Source organism: Leguminivora glycinivorella, chromosome 26, assembly GCF_023078275.1.
Source record: "Leguminivora glycinivorella isolate SPB_JAAS2020 chromosome 26, LegGlyc_1.1, whole genome shotgun sequence".
NCBI classification, from domain to species: Eukaryota; Metazoa; Arthropoda; class Insecta; order Lepidoptera; family Tortricidae; genus Leguminivora; species Leguminivora glycinivorella.
The window spans coordinates 2,515,658-2,538,447 of NC_062996.1; the positions used below are offsets into that span (position 1 = coordinate 2,515,658).

Genomic DNA, 22,790 nt, shown 5'->3' on the forward strand with positions numbered 1-22,790 from the left:
AAAGAACAATAATCATTGATGTCGTTTTAAAGGTATGCATATCGATAGGTTATTATTGCAAGGTCGATAAAACACAACACATCACTATCCCAAAAAACATAACCTTTCCGCGTTAGAGAAAACTTTGAAAAAATATGCATAAATCTACACAAAATCGAATGAGATTTGAGTTGTATAAACTACCAATATGAACATTTATATTTCTATCAGGTTCTGTCAATAAAGATTATCAAAATTTAAAGAAACTTACCGATGAAATGTTATAACCTCCTGCGTGTTTTCTTTCCTCCCTGAATGAGATTTACACCACTTGATCACACAAGCCATACTTGAAACAGAAACTTAGAACTATCACAAATTTATACCCAACTAATTTTTTCACGATATATCAGAAATTCTCAAAAAATATCTAAAAATAGTCAAGACGACCATCGAAGTCCTGCTAGAAATTCGAAACAATATAATACGACCATGTAAAGTTGTCAAAGATGGACACCGAGTGTACAATGACAAACGTATATTTAATTTTGTCGTATAATAAATGGACCCCAGGTCCGTTTTGACATCAGCATTTGGGGACAACCTTCGAGAAAACGAAAGAAGTTGTGGAATATTGTCTCATTCGCTCATATAAAATAGGTAATAGTGTGGTGTGAGTAAGATACATGTCACCGAGCTCTTATTTTAGCATGGCTTCCATGGTTGAAATAGTTATACTTCCGTGGTTGAAATTGTCAGTAAGTGCGAGAGGGACACCAGCCCAAACAATGACCTCTCATGTGGACACACTTTTTGACCTAACTACTCATTCTGGTTTAACTGTAATTCTGTGGTTCAGAGGCAGTTCAGCACAAAGAATACCAGGCCCCGTAGCCGAATGGCATTTCTCCGACGCCAAACGAAAGCGATACGCCGCTGGCTCTGTCCCGCCAATACGCAAGCGCGATAGAGATAGATATCTACTAGCGCTTCGTTTCGTGAGCGTTTCGTGAGCGATTGTGCCATTCGGCTAGCCACCCTGTTGCGGCAGGAGTCTAGCTGCACCTTACATGGATGTACATTAAACTTTGACAGATAGTTTGACATTGACAGTTGACAATTCTGTGACATTGTTTGGATTTGGAACTTCCATTGCCTTGCAAGCTTTTTTGCGATTTTCTCATTGTTCTTTAGTAAATAAAATACTCGGTACGACGTTAACATTCTGAATTTATGAGTTTTCGGCATGGAGGCCCAATACCCGGTACTAAGTGCTATTAACCCCATGAAACCTGGGTCAGAAAAATTCCAAAGAATTCCGATTACAACAAATGTCGTAAGTATTTACAGTAATTAGTAAGCAATAATTCGTTTTAGTGTCCAAAGACAGCTCAAACTGATTCTTTTATTTTATATTTTTAAGGTAGGTATCTTGTAATCATTCCACTGAGGGGTAATATATCGGACATCCATTTTAGTTGCAATAGTTTTATCAATGTCTCTGTAAATTACAGATTATTTTATTTTATTGTTGTATTTATTATTGAATTTGACATTTTCTTATAATATATCAACTTACTATCATTTCACCCTTTGACATTGGCCTCCTCCATAGCTTTCCATTTATCTTTTACTGTTTGTATCCATTTACCTCCAGTATTTTTTCAAATAGTTTTACCATTTAAACTTTTGTGTCCCACTCTTTCTTTTATTGTATTTTTGACATGTCGTCACTACTTTTAAAAAACTTGTTTCTTCGTCTGTCAATGAAAAGAAAATTGTAGTAAGTATGTATGGAATGCATATAAGACTTACTGCGTTTTAACTTTGAGGAACAGCGTGAGATATGAGATTTTTAAAAGTAGTGACAATATTATCTTCGATTTTCAGTTTAAACTTGGCCGCGGGCATCACAACACAGTTGTTATACCCAATAAATGTCTTTCAAAAGACCACTGTTTATTCAAAAAGTCGAAGGTCACTGGACCTTAGAAAACTGCAGCTACTCCAGTATTAAAGTCAACGATAACAAGCTACGCAAAGGCGAAGCACACACTCTCACCGACCAAGATATAATTAAGCTTGAATCGTCAAATGAGTTGGTTTACAAATTTACATCAAATATCAAAAGTTCAAAGCGCAAGCGACGCAAAAATGATGAAAATAAGAAATCCGAGTCACCAAGAAGGACGTCACGTTTAGTTCTTGTAACGAAAAATGAAAAACACATGTCTGGTGATGTAAATAAGAGTTTAGATGATACGCTGAAATTAAAGGAGCAGATATTATCAGAACAGAGTAACAAAGAGAAAGAGATATATGATGACTATGCTGTTCGTATGGAGAGACTGAAAGGGTCTAAAAAGAATGTCAAGAACCAGAAGGCTTTGCTTAAAATGCGGAGGAATAAACAGCTGGAACTTAATCGAATGGAAACGGAAGATAGAATAGCTTCCATGATGGTAAGTTATTGATATTTTATACCCAAATCTGCTAAAGGACAGACATATATTACCCATTCTTTGACAAATCAAAATTGTCAGCTAAAATTGATATGCCCGACACCTGTGATTGTGAGGCCGACGCTCTTACAACGGAGCTACGCACTCTGCGGACAGGCTTCTGAAATTAGCGCCATATTTTGTGTTTAATAATGCGAACGAATAACCTAACCACAAATTTAAAATTTTGAAAAAACCCCCGACATAGTGGACCGAAACAAAAAAAACTAAATCTAAATTGGTTCATCCGTTCGGGAGCTACGAAGCCACAGACAGACACACACACAGACAAACAGACAGACATGTCAAACTTATAACACCCCATCGTTTTTGCATCAGGGCTTAAAAATGCATGAAAACTCGAAAAATCTTGAGACTTAAGACTAAGCTCTATAAAGCTATATCGATTTTTCGCTCCCGAAAACCCTCGCATAACAAATTTTAGCGAGTTAAGAGCTGTTTCCGAAATCACCGGTAATAGTATTTTATGCAACAGGCGTTTAAAGGAGGTCAAAAAAGACGCGTGGCGTGGGTAACAGTTTGAGGCGAAGCCGAAAATTGTTATTAAGACGCCACGAGTATTTTTTGACTCAGTTAAACACCGTTGCATACAATACTTTTTCTACGACCATGCACTTACTTTTGAATAGTTTTCTAGAATAACTTTCGTGAAATTCGCACTGTTTCCTATAAGTATTTTGACTTGTCCTCTGCAATGTTTCTGCACTCACCCTGTCGCTCGCACTCCCCCGCGCCGCCGCCCGCCCCGGCCGGCGCCCCGCGGCCCGCTATATCCCTTAAAGGCTACCTAACAATGCTGTAAGAGCTATATCGTATGCGTGGGTGCGCGGGGCGCCGGCCGGGGGCGGGCATCTTTTATGTAGGGTTTTAACGATCTATGCACGACACGGTAAATGACGAATAACAACACGGGAGTAGAAAAAATAAATAAATAAACAAGAACTGCTCTATTAAATGTATTAGATTCTAGTGCTGAACTCCTGATGACCTTGGGTTCAAGTTGTTGTCTTGGGCCCCCCAGCGGGTTCTTCAGCGTCTGAGCAAAGTTCAGTAGTGCCCATCAGGCGGGTTCATAGTTGCTAAAGTGTTAAACTTAATATTAACATTTAAACATAATATTAACTATTAAAAAATCTGTACAATTTCCTGTTTTCCAATTTGCTTATTGTGTATTTTAATTATTTTCCCCTCACTAGCTCGGAAACACGTGTTTTGTCCTTTAATACCAGCGGGTAAAAACGCACTTTATCCACTAGTGGGTAAAGTAGTTTGACCTTGAATAAAGTCAAATTAACTGCTATAAAATTGATAAAAGTAGGTGCATCTAGTAATAAAGATGATTTACTACCTGTGGAATTACTGGAAGCAGTGATAAACGCATTTTTTGCGTTGTAGTTTCCTCGCTATAGTGAGGGGAAAAGTTTTGTGTTACACTCGGGTGCAAATGTATTTTACTTCTCGTTTGTTAAAAAACTTGCAAGTTCAGGATTCTATTCTCGAACCACTCGCTTCGCTCGTGGTTCAACTATAGAATCCTTTCACTTGCTCGTTTTTCAATTCTACACTCGGCGTTAAAATACAACTTTGCCCCCTTGTATAACAAATAACTATTTTAACCCCCGACGCAAAAACGACGGGGTGTTATAAGTTTGACGTGTCTGTCTGTCTGTGTGTGTGTCTGTCTGTAGCATCGTAGCTCCCGAACGGATGAACCGATTTAGATTTAGTTTTTTTTTGTCTGAAAGCTGAGTTAGTCGTGTTCTTAGCCATGTCTCATGAAAATCGGTCTACTATGTCGCAGTTGGGGGTTTTTTCCAAATTTTAATTTTTGTGATTAGGTTATTTGCACACATGTCATATATACCATAGATCAAGCAAACGTATCTACTTAGCGTGTCAAATGAACTCAGTGAAATCCACTGAGTTGTCCGTCTTTACTCGCAGCTTGCAGCTTTCGGGCGTCAATTTTTGTAAGTTGAAGTCAACCAAAACATAAAAAATGCCTCGTTACGTGATATTCAATTGCAACAACACAAAAATTATGAACAATCAAGAGCCTGAAACATATTTAAAATTACAGGCAAGAATCAACTTCAGTACAAAATTTGACACGCTCGGCCCCTATACAAATATATGAATTTGTTTCTTCTATCTAAATTAAGTTCTGTGGTTATTTGTTATTTGTAACTTTCTTTTGTGTATTCTGTGTGTATTGTGACAAGCAAATAAACAGATATCTATCTATCTAAAGACATCCCTTTTTCAGGCACAACAAGACGAAGCAACAGAGCCCAAGCATTCCAAAGACAAACCGAGACATGGGCAAGGAGACCAGGGCGAGGACAGGCGAGAGCAGGACAGGGCGCGTGCGAAAGAGAGGAGGGAACTCAAGAAACTGCGCAGGGAGACTCGGAGGCTGAAGCTTGATAAAGAGAAAGTAAGTCTTGGTTTACTTACACGGTTTTTACACTAAGATTATGATAGATGGCGCCACCTTATTAGTCCATTGCACAGATAAATAATTTCATATGTGAGAGCGAGAAGATATTTTTTTATCTCTGTCACATATGAATGACAGTGACATGCCTAGACATTTGCACAGGCGCCGCCTGGCGGCATAAAATGTCAGTGTGCCTCCTCATTAGAGTGTAAACGGTATATCGTCACTACTTTTAAAAAAACTTGTATCTTCGTCTGTCAATGAAAAGAAAACTGTAGTAAGTATGTATAGAATGCATATAAACTTACTGCGTTTTAACTTTGAGGAGAAGCGTGAGATACGAGATTTTTTTAAAGTAGTGACGATATACGGCCTGGCAAGTGCTTGACGGCACATGTCAAAACAAATAAGATTAGGAAGTGGTAAGGGATGCCACACACGTGTTCAGTATTTTTTTTTTTTTAATAATCCGATAACCGTAAGAGTTGAGAGGCTAGTTTCTTAGAGAAATTTATTGTATTTGAACTAAAGAATCTTCCCTTAATTTTGCAACCATTAATTTTTTTTTTGCAAAGGGAACACACCGTTCAAATTTCAAATAATGTTTTTTAATAGAACACTCCCACACATTGTCAATACTTTTTTTTACAGAGTCTATTCAGCCAGTATCAATCGATACAAAAGATGAAATCGAGAACAGAATCAATCGATTCTCTGAAGGGTTGTTTTGGCAGATTCTTTAAATGGATTTATCATAGACTAATCCATCTTTAGAGGATACGGTTAAATTCAAGTGTTTGGCAAACTTTTTCTTTGTGAGTTTTTACACGTTGTGGAGTTATAAATGCATGTGGCAACTATTAAGTCAATTTTGTATGATACCATCTTTTTTGCCAGGCATGTAGGAGAAGATTGTAGACGGTTTATGTAGTGTAACGCCGTGTCTTGCGTGGGTGACGGTCGCTCGACCGTCACGCGACCGTCGCCGTCGCGTCTCATACTTCCATATCGATAAGGTTTGATTTCGTATGCGTTGCATCGCCGTCGCGCGACCGTCGCCCACGCAAGCCACGGCGTAAGTGTTCCTAATATTTATTTATTTACTTCGCAGAAGCTAAAAGAGCTTGAAAAGCAGAAGCAACGCAGAGAGAAGGAACTACAGAGCGAGTTAGACAAGGTCAACAAAAAACTGGCGAAAGAGAAGGAACTACATGAGAAAGAGAGGAGGCGAGCGGAGCAACTGCTCGATCAAAAGAAGGCGGCGCTTAAAAAGGTAGTTTTTTATCCATACCACAGAATATATAATAGTACAAGTACAGAAGGCCCACTGCTTTGAAGTTCACGAGATGCCGCCTTTTTAAATACCTACAAAATGATTACAAAGAAACGAGCCGCACGTGCGCAGCGTCGGACGCTAGGGTTGCCTATGTATTAAAAAAAATTAATACTCAGATAAAATGTTATGCTACTATATTCAAGTCTTGGGTACTTTCTAGGTATATACAGTATTTATATATTTTTGTTTAAATCCCAACGTCACAAGCCTGATTGAACGTTTCCGTTGGCCATAAATGACAAAATCAATAGTAGATTTGTGTAAAATTGTCCTATTTTATTCATAATGTTTGTTTAACTAAGCGTTATTAGCCATTCCACACGCGGGTATCGCATATGAACCTTTAAAAAAACTCGCGACGTATTGGCTACGTGCACGACAATTACGCCCACTACCATGTGAAATTGAAGTGGAAAATGTCAAAAAATGACATGTAAACAAACATTATATTTTAACGATTTTTCGTTAATTTTAAATAAATCAAATAACAAGAGCTACTATTTCAAGTGTAATTTAGGTAGATAGATTATAAAGACATGGATATAATACCAAAAATCACTTTCCAAAGCCATTACTCGCGGTATAAACTTCCAACCCCAGACTACAGAAAGAGTCAATAAATTGGTGCTGGCAGGGCATATAAGGAATCTTGAAGAACATAGGAGTAATGGTACAAGTTCTTCGAGCTAGTGATATGGTATTCGCTAAACCTCCGTCCCGTTAATGCCATATAAAACAAATCTAAACGTAAGTACCTAGTCCTGTCCGCGGCCGCAGAAATATCCGCCACGGGCCTATTCCCAGGCTAGACCTGAATCTTTTGCATAATCTTTTACGGTAGGAAAAATACTAACAGCGTATTGAACAATATTAGGTAAACAAAGCTTAAATATAATTTATTATAATGTTTTGTTTTGACATGTCACTTACGTTTTCTTTTCACCGTAGCTATCCATTTAGTTCTTTGATCCAATTTCCAGTGTGCTCTAAGAAACGCATAGAACATGCAACGACTATTTATGCCATTATTTTTACAATTAACAACGAAACAACATTGATGCCCCATATCAAACATTACACATTGTATTATATTTTATATGAGGTTTGATAGATGACAACCACAATCAGTGTCGATTTTGACCACCGCAAGCACTGCGATCGCTTTGCTTACCCCCTCCATGCACTTCGCACGAAGCTAATAGTAATAGAAAGTGCGGACAAGCGTTCCGTGAGAATGCGAGCCACCCCTGATTAGACCGCGAACTCGCGGCCGCCCGCATGTAATGAGCGATCGATTGAATTCCACATAAAATTTTTGAGAGAGTTCTAGAATCTTCTATGGTCGAAAGTATATAAAGGGCGAGTCGCACAGTTTCTCGTCAGTTATTCACTAGCTGTCGCCGAGCTAATATAAGGAAGAAAATGGACGAATTAAAAGTGCATGTAAGGCATTGCTTACTATATGAATTTCAGTCTGGCCATTCAGCCGCCGAAGCAGTGCGTAATATATGTCAGCGTGTTGCTCCTGAAGTTGTGTCTGAGGCCACGGCGAAACGATGGTTCCAGCGGTTTCGTAGTGGCGACTTTTCATTATCAGATCAACCTAAGTCTGGTCGACCGGTGAAGATTGATATAGCCAAATTAAAAACCTTAATTGAAGGAGATCCCAGGCTAACGAGTCGTACTCTTGCTACCGAGTTAGGCTGCTCTCATGTCACCATAGAAACACATTTACACGAGTTGGGAAAAAACTACAAATACAGTGTTTGGATACCGCACGAACTTGATAGAGATCAACTAAACCGCCGTGCCGATATCTGCATACAACTTCTGTCTTTTCGCCGCACATTCAACTGGTTGGACCATCTTATAACTGGAGATGAAAAATGGGTCTTATATATAAATCACACACGCAAACGTCAGTGGCTAGCTCCAAACGAAAAAGGAATAGAGGCACCAAAAACAGAGCCTCACCCGAAAAAAGTTATGCTGTCCGTTTGGTGGGATATTCCTGGTATTATTCACTGGGAACTCCTACCAAGTGGAATGACTGTTACCGCATCAGTATACTGTAATCAGCTTGAAAATTTAAACCAAAAAATCTGTCAGAATCGTCCACAGCATGCTTAAGTTTTTTTCTTACACGACAATGCTCGCCCACACATTGCAAAAGTGACTCGGCTAAAGCTATTGGAGCTAGGTTGGAAAGTGATACCTCATCCACCGTACTCTCCAGACTTGGCACCTACGGATTACGCATTGTTCAGATCGCTAAGCAATGCCTTGAATGAAAAAAAGTTCGATGATCAAGCCCATCTACGACAGTACATAGCTGAGTTTTTTGAATCTAAACCTAAGAACTTCTTCGCCGATGCTATTCATTCTTTACCAGAACGATGGAGACAAGTAGTAGATAACGAAGGCCGTTATATTTTTGATAAATGATTAAAATAATAAATTAAATAAAAATTACAATATTGGTTATGATTCGCTCATTACTTTCTTACCAACCCAATATATTTATTTATTTTAATTTCGTACGTACTCGAGCACGGCTCGGTGAAAAATTCAAAGCGGTTAAAAGGTTAAACGATCAGATTATCCAAACTAAATATACTTATATTATAAATGAGAAAGTGTCTATTTGTTTGTCCGTCTTTCACTGCAAAACGGAGCGATGAATTGACGTGATTGGAGAATGACATAGGTTATTTTTTGTCTCTTTCTAACCCCCAGTTTCCTAAAATGTAAAAGGCAGAAACTAGTATCTATATAAAATTATATTTTCTCAAACATGCAATGAAATATTGTCTTTACGTTCCTTAAAATGGGCTGGAAAGTATCGCTTTTTGGGCGCAACAACTCGAGAGGACTGTAAAGGGATTTCATATTATTTTTTAGGCCTAGGCCTGCAAAGTAACCTTTTTTTATAAAATATTGTCCTTTAGAGCATTTTTTATTTATTTCATTGTATGTTTGAGAAAAACACTATACATGCCTCGGCGTGAAAACGGATTCCCGGCCTCGTATCCCTATCCGGCCTCGCTCGCACGCTCGCTCGGCCGTATATACCCACTTGGCCGGAAATCCTCATTTTCCCGGCCTCTGATGTAATGTACTATTATATGTTTCAAGGTCCCTCCAACCTCGAGTGACTCCAAGCTGGACATGGAATCAGAACTGCAGTGCAGCATATGTTCGGAGCTCTTCGTCCGAGCGACCACTCTCGGCTGCTCGCATAGTTTCTGCCGCTATTGCATACGGAAATGGACTGCTAACAAGAAGGAGTGCCCTATATGCAGGTATAACCATACATACATACTCGCACGCATAAAGGGGTAGACAGAGCACATGCAATTACTCAAGTTTCAGTGCCACTTTTGCCAAATAAGGGGATGCAAGAAAATTAAAATTGGAACATTTTAGTGACAGGTTACCAGCCTCTCGCTTATGCATTATAATAGTTATTTGTTATACAAGGGGGCAAAGTTGTATTTTAACGCTGAGTGTGGAATTTTTTATCACACGAGAAGTAAAATACATTTGCACCCGTGTGTAACACAAAACTTTTCCGCTCACTATAGCGAGGAAACTACAACGCAAAAAATGCATTTATCACTGCTTCCAGTAGTTCCACAGGTGGTAAATCATCTTTATTACTAGATTCACCTATTTTTATCAATTTTAAAGCAGTTAATTTGACTTTATTCAAGGTCAAATTACTTTACCCACTAGTGGATAAAATGCGTTTTTACCCGCTGGCATTAAAGGACAAATCACGTGTTTCCGAGCTAGTGAGGGGAAAATATCTTTGTTCATCATACCAATAATTGCCCTTACCGGGATTCGAACCCAGAAGGCTTAGCAGACAGGGTTACTACCGATTACACCATATCGGTCGACGGTATGTGTGTCTCGCTCTAACAGTGCGCTACACACGAGTAGTACAACCACTCTAGGCTCGCACAGTTTCTGTCGCTACTGCATACGCCAGTCGACTGCTAACAAGGAGTGCCCTATAAATAAAAGACAAGCACTTACTACATCACAAAGATGATGAAGTATTATAGAGTTACTGTCAAAGTAAAATGTGTAATTACAGTGCATAGACTACCATCTCTTGACACAGGCTTAAAACTTTTGAACCTCAGGTTTGACAATTTGGCCCATATTCTTAGCTTGATATGTGTTAAAATGTCAAATATTAATATAAGCGCCAAGTAGCTATAAAAAGTAAATATAAAAAATGACATTGAAAAGTTGCAAAAAGCGCTGGTAGCCTAGCGGTAAGTGCGTGCGACTTTCGTTCCGGAGGTCGCGGGTTCGAACTCCGGCTCGCACCAATGAGTTTTTCGGAATTTATGTGCGAAATGTCATTTGATATTTGCCAGTCGCTTTTCGGTGAAGGAAAACATCGTGAGGAAACCGGACTAATTCCAATAAGGCCTAGTTACCCTTTGGGTTGGAAGGTCAGATGGCAGTCGCTTTCGTAAAACTAGTGCCTAAGCCAAATCTTGGGATTAGTTGTCAAAGCGGACCCCACGCTCCCATGAGCCGTGGCAAATGCCGGAATAACGCAAGGAAGATGATGATGATTAATATAAGCGCCATCTACTCGAGCGTCCCCCACAGATGCAACGCCATCTAGGCCACCGTACCTTTCTTTATGGTTCTGAGTTACTTTATTCTCTTAGGCATTATCAGTCTATACGGCGTTGTTGCCATTATCACAGTATAATAAATAGTACTATCGTACAGAATGGCTACTCCCGCTCCCCGCTGAAAGTGCCGCCCACCCCCGCTCTCGGTTACCTCACAGTTACCGCCTGTCAAAAACTCGAACAGTCGACCTGTCATATTTCACTCACACAAGCATGGTACGCGTTCACCTACACGAGCTTAGGCTGTGTGCTAGGAACGCGCCTCTTTCATATTATATTTGATCGCCAGTGTCCGAGGTGTGCCATTATGGAGAATATAATTTCGCTATCCTCATTGATAGATGTCAAAAAGTGAGGAAAAAAAACCGTTACAACTCATTTTAAGTGCTAGTTTTATGAATAATTTATATAAAAGTACATTCAAAAATAGTAAAAAACCGGCCAAGAGCGTGTCGGGCCTAGGGTTGTAAATAGAAAAAAAACCAAATGTTTTTTTTCAGAATTGTGAAAAAAAACATGAAAAAAAACCGAGCACCTTGGTTTTTTTTCTAAATATGGTTTTTTTTCAGATGAACAAATAATACGACAATAACGGTTTTTCGTGAGTTGTAACGTGTTTCAATAACAATAACGTAAATTTTAATTCAATTAACGTTCAGTATACAAACGTTTATTGGGGAATCCACGATGCTGCGTGTAGCGTGGAGAGGCAGTGGTGTTGCCAACAGTAAATAGTGATAACTACCAACTACAGATTTCGTAAATGTTACTTTTATAAGACTAGAAATTAAAGTTATTTGATTAAATTCGTTTAATAGTTAACGTTAAGTCTAAAAAACCGTATAAAAGTATTAACTACTTTAAAATTTTGAGATTTCGTACTTTAGAAAAAAAACATACTCCAGAAAAAAAACTGTTTTTTTTCACGGTTTTTTTTCATGTTTTTTTTCAAGCCAGAAAAAAAACCCTTTTTTTGCAACCCTAGTCGGGCCACGCTCAGTGTAGGGTTCCGTAGTTTTCCGTATTTTTCTCAAAAACTACTAAACCTATCAAGTTCAAAACAATTTTCCTAGAAAGTCTTTATAAAGTTCTACTTTTGCGATTTTTTTCATATTTTTTAAACATATGGTTCAAAAGTTAGAGGGGGGGGGACGCACTTTTTTTTCCTTTAGGAGCGATTATTTCCGAATATATTCATATTATCAAAAAACAATCTTAGTAAACCCTTATTCATTTTTAAATACCTATCCAACAATATATCACACGTTTGGGTTGAAATGAAAAAAAATATCAGCCCCCACTTTACATGTAGGGGGGGGTACCCTAATATAACATCTTTTTCCATTTTTTATTTTTGCACTTTGTTGGCGTGATTGATATACATATTGGTACCAAATTTCAGCATTCTAGTGCTTACGGTTACTGAGATTATCCGCGGACGGACGGACGGACGGACGGACGGACGGACAGACAGACATGGCGAAACTATAAGGGTTCCTAGTTGACTACGGAACCCTAAAAAAGAAAGAATTTTTGGGCAAAATATACTTATAACATTTTCTCTATCTTTTGGCACATCTCGGACACTGGCGATCAAATATATGAAAGAGGCGCGTTCCTAGCACACATTCTAAGCTCGTGTAGGTGAACGCGTATCATACTTGTATGAGTGAAATATGACAGGTAGACTGTTCGCGTTTTTGACAGGCAGTAACTGTGAGGTAACCTGTGAGGACCCCCTCTTTCGAGGACGGCGCTTTCAGCGGGGAGCGGAAGTGGTATACTGTACGATAGTACATACATACATACAATCACGCCTGTATCCCATGAAGGGGTAGGCAGAGCACATAAAACTACTTAAGTTTCAGTGCCACTCTTGGCAAATAAGGGGTTGACAGAAAACGAAACTGTGACATTGCAGTGACAGGTTGCCAGCCTCTCGCCTACGCCACAATTTAACCCATATCCCACAGTCGACTTCTACGACACCCACGGGAAGAAAGGGGGTGGTGAAATTCTTAACCCGAAAAGTTCTTAAGAGTACGATAGTACTCTTTATTATACTGTGCTTTTGGCCGCAGATATGCGAGCTTAAAATTGAGCGTTTCCTCAGGAGCACTGTAAACTCGTAAAAGAAAAAAACGACACAATACTAATTTTGATTTATTTTTTAGAGCGGCCATTACATCGGAGTGCAGGAGTATAGTGTTGGACTCGCTGGTGGACAAAATGGCCGACACCGCAGACGCCAGGAAGAAACGACAGGAACTCGTCAAATCTAGAGATGGTATATTTTTTTAAATGAATTCAGATTTTTAACCCCCGACTCAAAAACGAAGGGGTGTTATAAGTTTGACGTGTCTGTCTGTCTGTTTGTCTGTCTATCTGTGTGTGTGTCTGTCTGTGGCATCGTAGCTCCCGAACGTATGAACCGATTTAGATTTAGATTTTTTTGTCTGAAAGCTGAGTTAGTCCGGAGTGTTCTTAGCCATGTTTCATGAAAATCGGTCCACTATGTCAGGGTCGGGGGTTTTTTCAAAATTTTAATTTTGTGGTTAGGTTATTAGAACATTCAGTTCTAACGTTTTTTGCCCCGAAAACGTAAAAACGCGCCTTGTGAGAAATGCCCATACTTAGGCCGATAGTCCACTATCATATGTTTATCGTAGAAATATAATCATAGGTCTTTATGCCTCCCTTTTTCTCCAACGTGAAGAAAAAGGACGGTATGTTGCCTATGACCATATTTCTATGATAAACATATCAAATCAAATCAAAATATTCTTTATTCAAATAGGCTTACAATAAGCACTTTTAAATTGTCAACAATGTACAATATTCATCTTATTCTAAATATCAGAGCAATTTATTGGTGAAATAAACAATATTGTTTTAAAACTACTTTGAATTAATAAAATGATATCAATCTAAATTGTATAAATATGATAGTGGACTATCGGCCTAAGTATGGACATTTCTGAGAAGAACTATCATTTTAAATCTTTCTTAGTAACCTGAATTCTGTAACAAGAGATTTTTTATGTCGTGTGATCTTCGTTTTAAAAGTGTTTGTCTTTTCAGAGCTGGAGGCTAAGGAAAAAACAACCACGACCATAGATAAGTACGTATAACTACGCTTAAAATTACAAACTTCACGGTTTTGACCTGACATATAATGAACCACTTCTCGCACTAGTGCGTAAAACAGACACCATCTGTACTGAAATAGTACATTACGATACAAGTGCGTAAAAAAGGAAGTTCGAAACGAGTGGCGATAAATTCAAACACGACCGAAGGGAGTGTTTTTAATCGACACGAGTTACGAATTTCCTTTTCGCACGTGTATCGTACGACGTTTTTCAGTACAGACGAGCCTCCGAAGTTTCGACCTGGCATATAATGAACCACTTCTCGCACTAGTGCGTAAAAAACACCATCTGTACTGAAAAATATCTTGCAAGATTTTATTTATCATAGGAAAACTTACAACTTACTTTTCTCATACAGAAGTGTCATGCATAGACGGTGGCGCTCCTATTATTTTCTAGTCTTTTTTTGCCAGGCGGTATGCGATCACATCAATTAGGCACTCCATTTCTATGTATTTAGATAGTGTTTCAACTGTACACATTTGTGCCGCTTGCTGTGGAGACGGCGGGTCCCTGGGGAACTGGGGCTAAAGCCTTCGTTAAGGAACTTGGTCGCCGACTTAGGGATAGGGGCTGCGATCCGCGTTCCGGGTCGTATCTGGCACAGGGGGTTTCATTGGCTATACAGCGTGGAAATGCTGCTAGTGTGATGGGAACCTTTGGGCCCGGTACGACTCGGGCGGGTCCTAGTTAGTTTGCGCGTATGTTGTTGTTGCAATAACCCACATATGGGTAAATGACGAAGCCTGTTGCGGATAGCTTTATTGTTTGTGTGTAAGGACGACGCCTGTTGCTGATTTATGCCTGTAACCTCATGACGAAGCCTGCGTTGCGGATAATCGGTTGTAAAATATGGAGGGATGAACTGGACTACTTCTTGGAGGAATGGTCAGACATAGCACTGGATAGAGATCAGTGGAAAAATTGGGGGGAGGCCTTTGCCCAGCAGTGGGACACGACGGGCTCCAAATAATAAATAATAATAAATAAAATATTTAGTGTTTTTTTTGTCCAATAAATACCTTTTATTTCCAGTGAAACTCAGAGGTACCTCTTCGACCCAGATTTCATTCGACGTTTTCTCGAAGACGAGAATTCCAACGAGTCCGAATCGAGTTACCACGGCCGAGAATCCTCTCTCGAGCCAGATTTCGACATGCTCGTACCCATGGATACGGACTCCAGCGTTGAGCCTTCCAGCTTTGACTCGGATGATTACTCGAACGAGAACGAGAATTATGACGAGAATGACTATGAAGGGAACTCGGGGAGTGATCGAGAAAATGAGTATGATGAAGGTGAGAATTCTTGTGTTTTACGTATTTAACATTGACATCGACAATTCATACATTTTTATATGTATTCCTTTGAGTTACGATCTTACCAGTTATCTGAGAAGTATAATATAATAAACGAGCAATTCTTGATATATTATGATGATATATTTATTTATACCGGCGATCTCGGAAACAGCATGAACGATTTCGCTGAAATTTGTTATGGGGGGTTTTCGGGAGTGAAAAATCGATGAAATGAAATAATAATAAATTCGATCTATCATGTCCCGAGAAACGCGAATTTTCGACCTTTCATGCGTTTTTCTTAACAAGTAACAACGAAGTATATCGCCCAGGTATTATTTTGTTAATATAACCAGTGTTTTTTTTTAATTTTCTATAGCTCCAGAAGAAGATCACGACAACTCGGAGAATTACGGGCAGGACGAAGAAGGCGAGAACTCTGAGAATTATGAGGAAGGTGAGAATTCTCAGACAGACAACGAAGATCAGGTAATTAATTAATGACTCATGATCGTTAACTTTAAATGTAGTGGCTCTTTTAGTCTCTAGGCGACAACGTTACAGTTAAAAAAATATAAATACTAGCCTACTGTTGCTTAAATGATTTATGCCAAATTCCACCTTGTCGCAACTTTCGTAAAAATAAAATCAAAGAAAATTATTTAACCAATAGTACATTGTGCAACAAGGGGAGGAAGTTGAATATTACTAACGAGAGTAAGTTAAATCGCGACGGCTTGCCGGAGCGATTTAAAGACTCGAGTTAGTAATATTCATACTCCCCGAGTTACACACAATGTTTTTCATCACACTCGCAATGTAAAAAATATGTAAATAGATGTAAAAAAGTTAAGTACGGTATAAGAAATTTCATTATTCCCTTGGGAGAACGATTTTTCTATAACTCATGCCCCGCCTGCGTGCAATAGCACATTTAAAGTGCGGGTGTGATGAAAACATCATTATCACTAAAATAACAAATATTTATAGAGTTACGCATTGCACCAGATGTTAGTCTACGCTAACTATAAATAAGATAAAAAAAATACTAGTCAAATTAATTTTCAGGAGGAGAATCCAGAATGTCATGAAGGTGGAGAATCTGACAATTACGAGGAAGGAGAACCCGAGGGGGATGAAGGCGAGAATTCAGCTTCCGAGAATTACGAGGAACCAGATATCGATGAAGGCGAGAACACTGAGCCCGAGAATTATGAAGAAGGCGAAGGTACAGAGCCTGAGAATTATGATGAAGGCGAGAATTCTGGGTCCGAAAATTACGATGAAGGTGAAGTTACAGAGCCCGAGAATTATGATGAAGGCGAGAATACGGAGCCCGAGAATTATGATGAAGGCGAGAATACGGAACCCGAGAATTACGATGAAGGCGAGAATTCTCCTGGCGATTATTCTGCTCCCGAGTACGATGGAGATTCATACGCGGACGATGGCGATGATGATTATTATTAATAAAAATAAATAGAAATAAAAGTGTTAATGTCACAAGAGATTTTATGATGAGTTTTTTTTAGGGTTCCGTATTTAGTTTGGGCGCCACTGCAGATGTAGGTGTAGAAAATCAGGTCACAAAGTTCTGCTTTGTTTATTATCCATACTGATATTATAAATGGGAAAGTGTGTGTGTCTGTTTGTTTGTCCGTCTTTCACGGAAAAACGGAGCGACGAATTGACGTGAATTTTTAAGTGGAGATAGTTGAAGGGATGGAGAGTGACATAGGCTACTTTTTGTCTCTTTCTAACGCGAGCGAAGCCGCGGGCAAAAGCTAGTACAAAAGATATGTTCTATGAACTAAAATGTTTTGAATGATGAAATAAGATGAACTACACGTTTTTTCATTCGAGATGAAAACCTTGCTACAGATGTACTGCGAAAAGATTTGCCTTCGAATTGTTACGGAAACGTACGAACGTGTCATGCTTTCAGTCAGTCTCAGTACAAGATGTACTGACATTGACTGAACTAGCATGACAAATACCAAAGACATGTAACTCCGTATAGACAGCTACAGTCTAAGAAAAAACGTACCTCAGAACCATATCGTCACTACTTTTAAAAAAACTTGTATCTTCGTCTGTCAATGAAAAGAAAATTGTAGTAAGTATGTATGGAATGCATATAGACTTACTGCGTTTTAACTTTGAGGAACAGCGTGAGATACGAGATTTTTTAAAAGTAGTGACGATATAGGAAAAGGTACGGTGGCCTAGATGGCGTTACACCTTTGGGGGACGCTCGGCTAGATGACGCTAATATTATATATTTGACATTTTAACACATATCAAGCTAATAATATGGGCCAAATTGTCAAAACTGAGGTTTCAAAGCTGTGTCGAGAGATGGCAGTCTATGCACTGTGATTACATATTTTACTTTAACAGTAACTCTCTATAATACTTGATCCTCTTTGCAAATACGAACGTTTCCGGAAAACTACGAAGGAAACCCTTTTCGCACTACATCTGTAGAAATGTGTATGTATTTAAAAAGCATGTAGTCAAGGAATTTAATGCCCTGCTTATTTTAATGAAATGTTAGACATACGTAATGCAATAAGGTCGAAAATTATATTTCAGTGATAGTATTAGAATGGAATTTGGTATTTATTATTTGTCACTTCAAATTACAGATAAACTCTTCTTACTAATGCCATTAAAAACAAAATGCCATAAGATATTGTCAAACCCTTAGACGGCGTGCGAATTCGCATGCGATTTTAGTTACATTGCGGGCTGTTGAGGTTACATACAATTTAAGACAGCCATGCCGCAATGTAAAAAAACTCTCGTACCGTCTAAATGGGCCCTTAGGTCGCTGAGATTGCAGCGCCACCTACCTTTTGTTTTATATGTGCACTTCTGATACTTAAAGAGATTCCTCCTTACCTTTATTCTTCATGAATTTTTGTTCGGCTAGAGTCAATGAGGAGGCACACTCAAAGGTTATGACAGATGGCGCCACCCTATTAGTCCGTTGCACTTGCATAGATAAAGAATTTCATATGTGAGAGCGAGAAGAAGATATGTTTTCTCTCTCTCACACATATGAATGACAGTGACATACCTAGACACTTGCACAGGCGCCGCCTGGCGGGATAAAATGTCAGTGTGCCTCCTCATTCCGCGTAGTGATGTGTATGTTGCGGAAACTTTCCAAAAACATCTTAATGTTTCTTGAAAAGTAAAGGTAATTTAAACTTATGAAATGGAAAGTTTCCATCCATACCATTGTCCATACAAAGTATGGAAAGTTTCCGAAGTTTTCCTATGTGAAAATTTCAGAATTTTGGAAACATTCCGTAGGCACATCAGTCATTCCGCGTCGATATGTTTGGAAGACCATAAAGAGCTTTTAGACAAGTAACATAGTATGGCAATCAATATGGATGTTTGTTGCGTGAAGCAACTGTTGTGATAATTTTAGGTGATTTTGAAATAAATGATTTTGATATATTAACGGACAGTTATTTTACTTACTTACCTTGGGCACTGTGTGTGTAGCTAAATGTACAAACGCTCACGATAATATCTCTTTCGTAGCTATCTATCTCTATTTTGCGTACTGACGCGACAGAGCCAGACTACATTTCTGCGGCGTTTCGGTGGCGTTTTGCATCGCAGAAATGCCATTCGGCAACGGGGCCAGGTCCCACCAAAAGCACAGTATAATGAAGTACTATCGTACAGTATGGCCACTCCCGCTCCCCGCTGAAAGTGCCGCCCACCCCCTCTTGGTTACCGCCTGTCAAAAACGCGAACAGTCGACCTGTCTTATTTCACTCATACAAGCATGGTACGCGTTCACCTACACGAGCTTAGAATGTGTGCTAGGAACGCGCCTCTTTCATATATTTGATCGCCAGTGTCCGAGGTGTGCCAAAAGCGTGTCAGCTATTATCGGCGATAGAAACAAATTTTTCATCACACCCGCACTTTAAATGTGCTATTGCACGCAGGCGGAGCGTGAGTTACAGAAAAATCATCTCCCAAGGGAATAATGATATTTCTTGTACCGTATTTAACTTTTTTACATCTATTTACATTGCGAGTGTGATGAAAAACATTGTGTGTAACTCGGGGAGTATGAATATTACTGAGTCTTTAAATCGCTCCGGCAAGCCGTCGCGGTTTGACTTACTCTCGTTAGTAATATTCAACTTCCTCCCCTTGTTGCACAATGTACTATAATATAATAAGATTTGTTTCCGTGTAAATAAAAGAGACGCGATGATAGCGCGGGCGGCGATGAACTGGAAATCGCTCTCTCTTTTATTTACACGGAAGCTAATATCTTTTGTTCGTTTCTATAACCGATAGCTCATCGCTTACTCGATTCTGGTGGAACCAGTGCCTTAGAGTCAAAGACATAACTCCGTATAGACAGATCAAGTCTAAAAACAAAAATGTGTAATATAAATAAATAGATATTATGGGACATTCTTACATAGATTGACTGAGTCCCACGGTAAGCTCAAGAAGGCTTGTGTTGCAGGTACTCAGACAACGATATATATAATATACAAATACTTATATACATATACTGCAACCTGGCAACCTGTCACTGCAATGTCACAGTTTCGTTTTCTGTCAACCCCTTATTTGCCAAAAGTGGCACTGAAACTTGAGTAGTTTCATGTGCTCTGCCTACCCCTCCATGGGATACAGGCGTGATTGTGTGTGTGTGTTATATACATATAAAACATCCAGTTATATACATATAAAACAAACATTGAGTGAGCATAAGAAACTATTTGTAAAAAATTAAATACGTCACTAGGTGATCTAATATTTATAGAGGTAGGTTGGCCTATTTTTTACTAAATGTTAGTATATAAATATTATATGTTAAATGAATATATTCACTGTTTTCGTTGGTAGTTTGTGAGAACTGAGTGAGCACATGTTAATGGCTGTATCTTTTGATTTATCTTTTTACAAATTCAGAGATTCGTTTTACAATTGTTTTAGAACTTTTACTAAATGATCAGCATATTTTTTTTATTTTCGGAAGGTGCTCACTCAATCCACACACACACCCATGACTCGGGAACAAATATCTGCGTTCATCAAACAAATAAATGACCTTACCAGGATTCGAACCCGGGACCGCGGCATAGCGGGCAGGATCACTACGCGCTAGGCCAGACCGGTGGTCTAGATGGCGATCCTTTGGTTGATTCTTGGCTAGATGGCGTTAATATTAATATGTCAAAATTTTAACACGTATCAGGTTAAGAATATGGGTCAAAATGGTTAAAACCGAGGTTCAAAAGTTACAATCCTATGTCGAGAGATGGCAGTCTATGCAGTGTGACTACACATTTTACTTTGACAGTAACTCACTCTACCTCTATACTCGATCCTCTTTCGATCTGACCCATACAGGAATAAAACCATACATATGTGAACAATGTAACAAAGGATTCATACCTGAGCAGTTCCCAAAAACTTTGTATTTGCAGCAAATTTTAATTGATCCTATTTTGTTACCAACATTTAGTAATATTAGTCGACTTTCATAAGATATATACAGGATAATTGTTATAATTAAGAAAATAATATACCTAGATACTAGAGAACCTTAATGACGAAATAAAACTTACAAAAAAATCAATTCCGCAAATAAATCTTGGTAACAAAATAGGAATAAAAACAAATGATTTAACTTTTTCCTTAATTTATGTATGTACAAACTTTTTGAGAACTGCTGACCTAAAACTTTGGTTGAATTCATAATGAAAACAATTTTTTTTTTCAAAATAAAATTTATTAACAAATCTTATATGTTACAAGTTGTTTTCAATTTTTTTTAACAAATGTTTACCTTCACATTGCGTGAACCTCATTTTAACTACTTTGTGTTTGCTCGACGCATATATACGTCAGGTGCCGTAAAATGTGCCTACTTCGCTCCAAAATAAATGAAATAAGATTAGTTGACATAATATATGAGTGTGTTTAGTAAAACGTCCCACTTTGTCGGTTAGCATTAAGGCGATATTTACTTGTATCTTTATATGAATAAACTGCTTTATACCTTTCGACAAAGTGGGAAATTTTCCCGTGCACCATCACATATTCTGATTTAAAGTACACCATAACTAGTATCATTTTTTAACAACTAAAAGATGTTGTTTTATAATCAAAACCTAGCTGATTACTTTGCTAATCCGCGAATAGACAACGTGCGAAACCGTTATACTTGCGCATTTTTTACATGCAATTAATGTTCCCAGCGTCCCACCGCAAAAATAAATACGCAAATATAACAAACCATCATCAAAAATACAAAACTCGACACGCTCTTCGCCTCCCTACGGTAGATGTTGACAGGGCGAAATCTGGCAACTGACATGACAGTCAGTCAGTAGTCTCAAAGTTAGCACTAGTTAGCACGTTATATATTCGCGGATACAACATTTTTCTAAGGGATTTTGATTCTAGGTATACTTGAAATTGAGTTGAGTTTCATTTGTTCGAAAAATTATAGAATCAAAAAAAAAACTACTTTATTTGTTTACATGAAAGTAGAAATCCCATTGCAACCAAATGTACATCTGATTGTACATTGGGCGGCAAGAGGTTAACACGTTCGGTGCCGCCAAAACAATGTCTGTGATCAAAACAATCAAACTCCTATGCCAGTGACACGTATGTAATGTGTGTTCAAAGAAAACCGGCATATGCCGGCGACACGGCAATTGTGTTTCTATACCGCTGGCATAGGAGTAAAAAGTTTACTTAATGTCAGTGGCATAGGCACTGGTCCCACCGCGAGCTAGTAAACTATGAGCTATCGACTATAAAAACGAACAAAAGATAATCTCCCGTGCAAATAAAAGAGACATGGCGATATTGATAGCTCACCGCTGGGCGAGTAACTATAAACATCTTACTTCTCTTGGATCTTTTGTTCGTTTTTATAGCCGATAGCTCGCGGTGGGACCAGTGCCATGGGAATAAAAGCATAGTAATTTCTACCGGCATAGGCAGTGTTAGCAATGTAATCTCCTAGATTTTCACTATCATGGATTTCCGAAAAGTAACGCCTGATTCAATTGGTTGTGATTGTGATATAGTTTTTGCGTATAAAAATGTTGGAGCGAAATTACGCTATGTCGAGCAAAGCTGGTTCATTTTACGATCAATTCATGCAAAGATTAACATGGACCTTGAAATGCATTTCAAAGTATTTCAAGTATTTTATGCCTCAAAAAAGCATATATTGCACTCAACTGTGGCTTCGCCACAAGTCCTCCGTAGTGGCTATATGACTAGCCTCATAGAATTTAAAAGCTTAAAACACATAACGCCTGTGCACACCGGATGCGTGCGTTCAAGTAAGCGTTGTAATATACTGATCCTTATCAAAGTGGACACA

At 38.6% G+C, this 22,790-nt stretch overlaps 1 protein-coding gene across 1 annotated transcript; it reads left to right on the forward strand.

The window, feature by feature from the left end:
• The first annotated feature begins 1,132 nt into the window (after positions 1 to 1,132).
• On the forward strand, positions 1,133 to 16,901 carry LOC125239651 (E3 ubiquitin-protein ligase rnf8-A-like). Its single transcript, XM_048147293.1, has 10 exons — positions 1,133 to 1,315; positions 1,870 to 2,441; positions 4,768 to 4,938; positions 6,053 to 6,214; positions 9,413 to 9,579; positions 13,113 to 13,225; positions 14,020 to 14,059; positions 15,126 to 15,388; positions 15,771 to 15,880; positions 16,460 to 16,901. The coding sequence occupies exons 2-10, from the start codon at positions 1,917 to 1,919 to the stop codon at positions 16,859 to 16,861; spliced, it is 1,953 nt and encodes a 650-aa protein (XP_048003250.1). The 5' UTR covers positions 1,133 to 1,315; positions 1,870 to 1,916; the 3' UTR covers positions 16,862 to 16,901.
• Positions 16,902 to 22,790: the final 5,889 nt, after the last annotated feature.

What these genes read in the sequence shown, in the direction of transcription:
- LOC125239651 (XM_048147293.1), top strand. Translation starts at nt 1,917, where the DNA reads ATGTCTTTCAAAAGACCACTGTTTATTCAAAAAGTCGAAGGTCACTGG. An exon ending in ATAGAATAGCTTCCATGATG is followed by an intron (nt 2,442 to 4,767) that starts GTAAGTTATTGA and finishes TCCCTTTTTCAG; the next exon opens with GCACAACAAGACGAAGCAAC. An exon ending in AAGGAGTGCCCTATATGCAG is followed by an intron (nt 9,580 to 13,112) that starts GTATAACCATAC and finishes TTTATTTTTTAG; the next exon opens with AGCGGCCATTACATCGGAGT.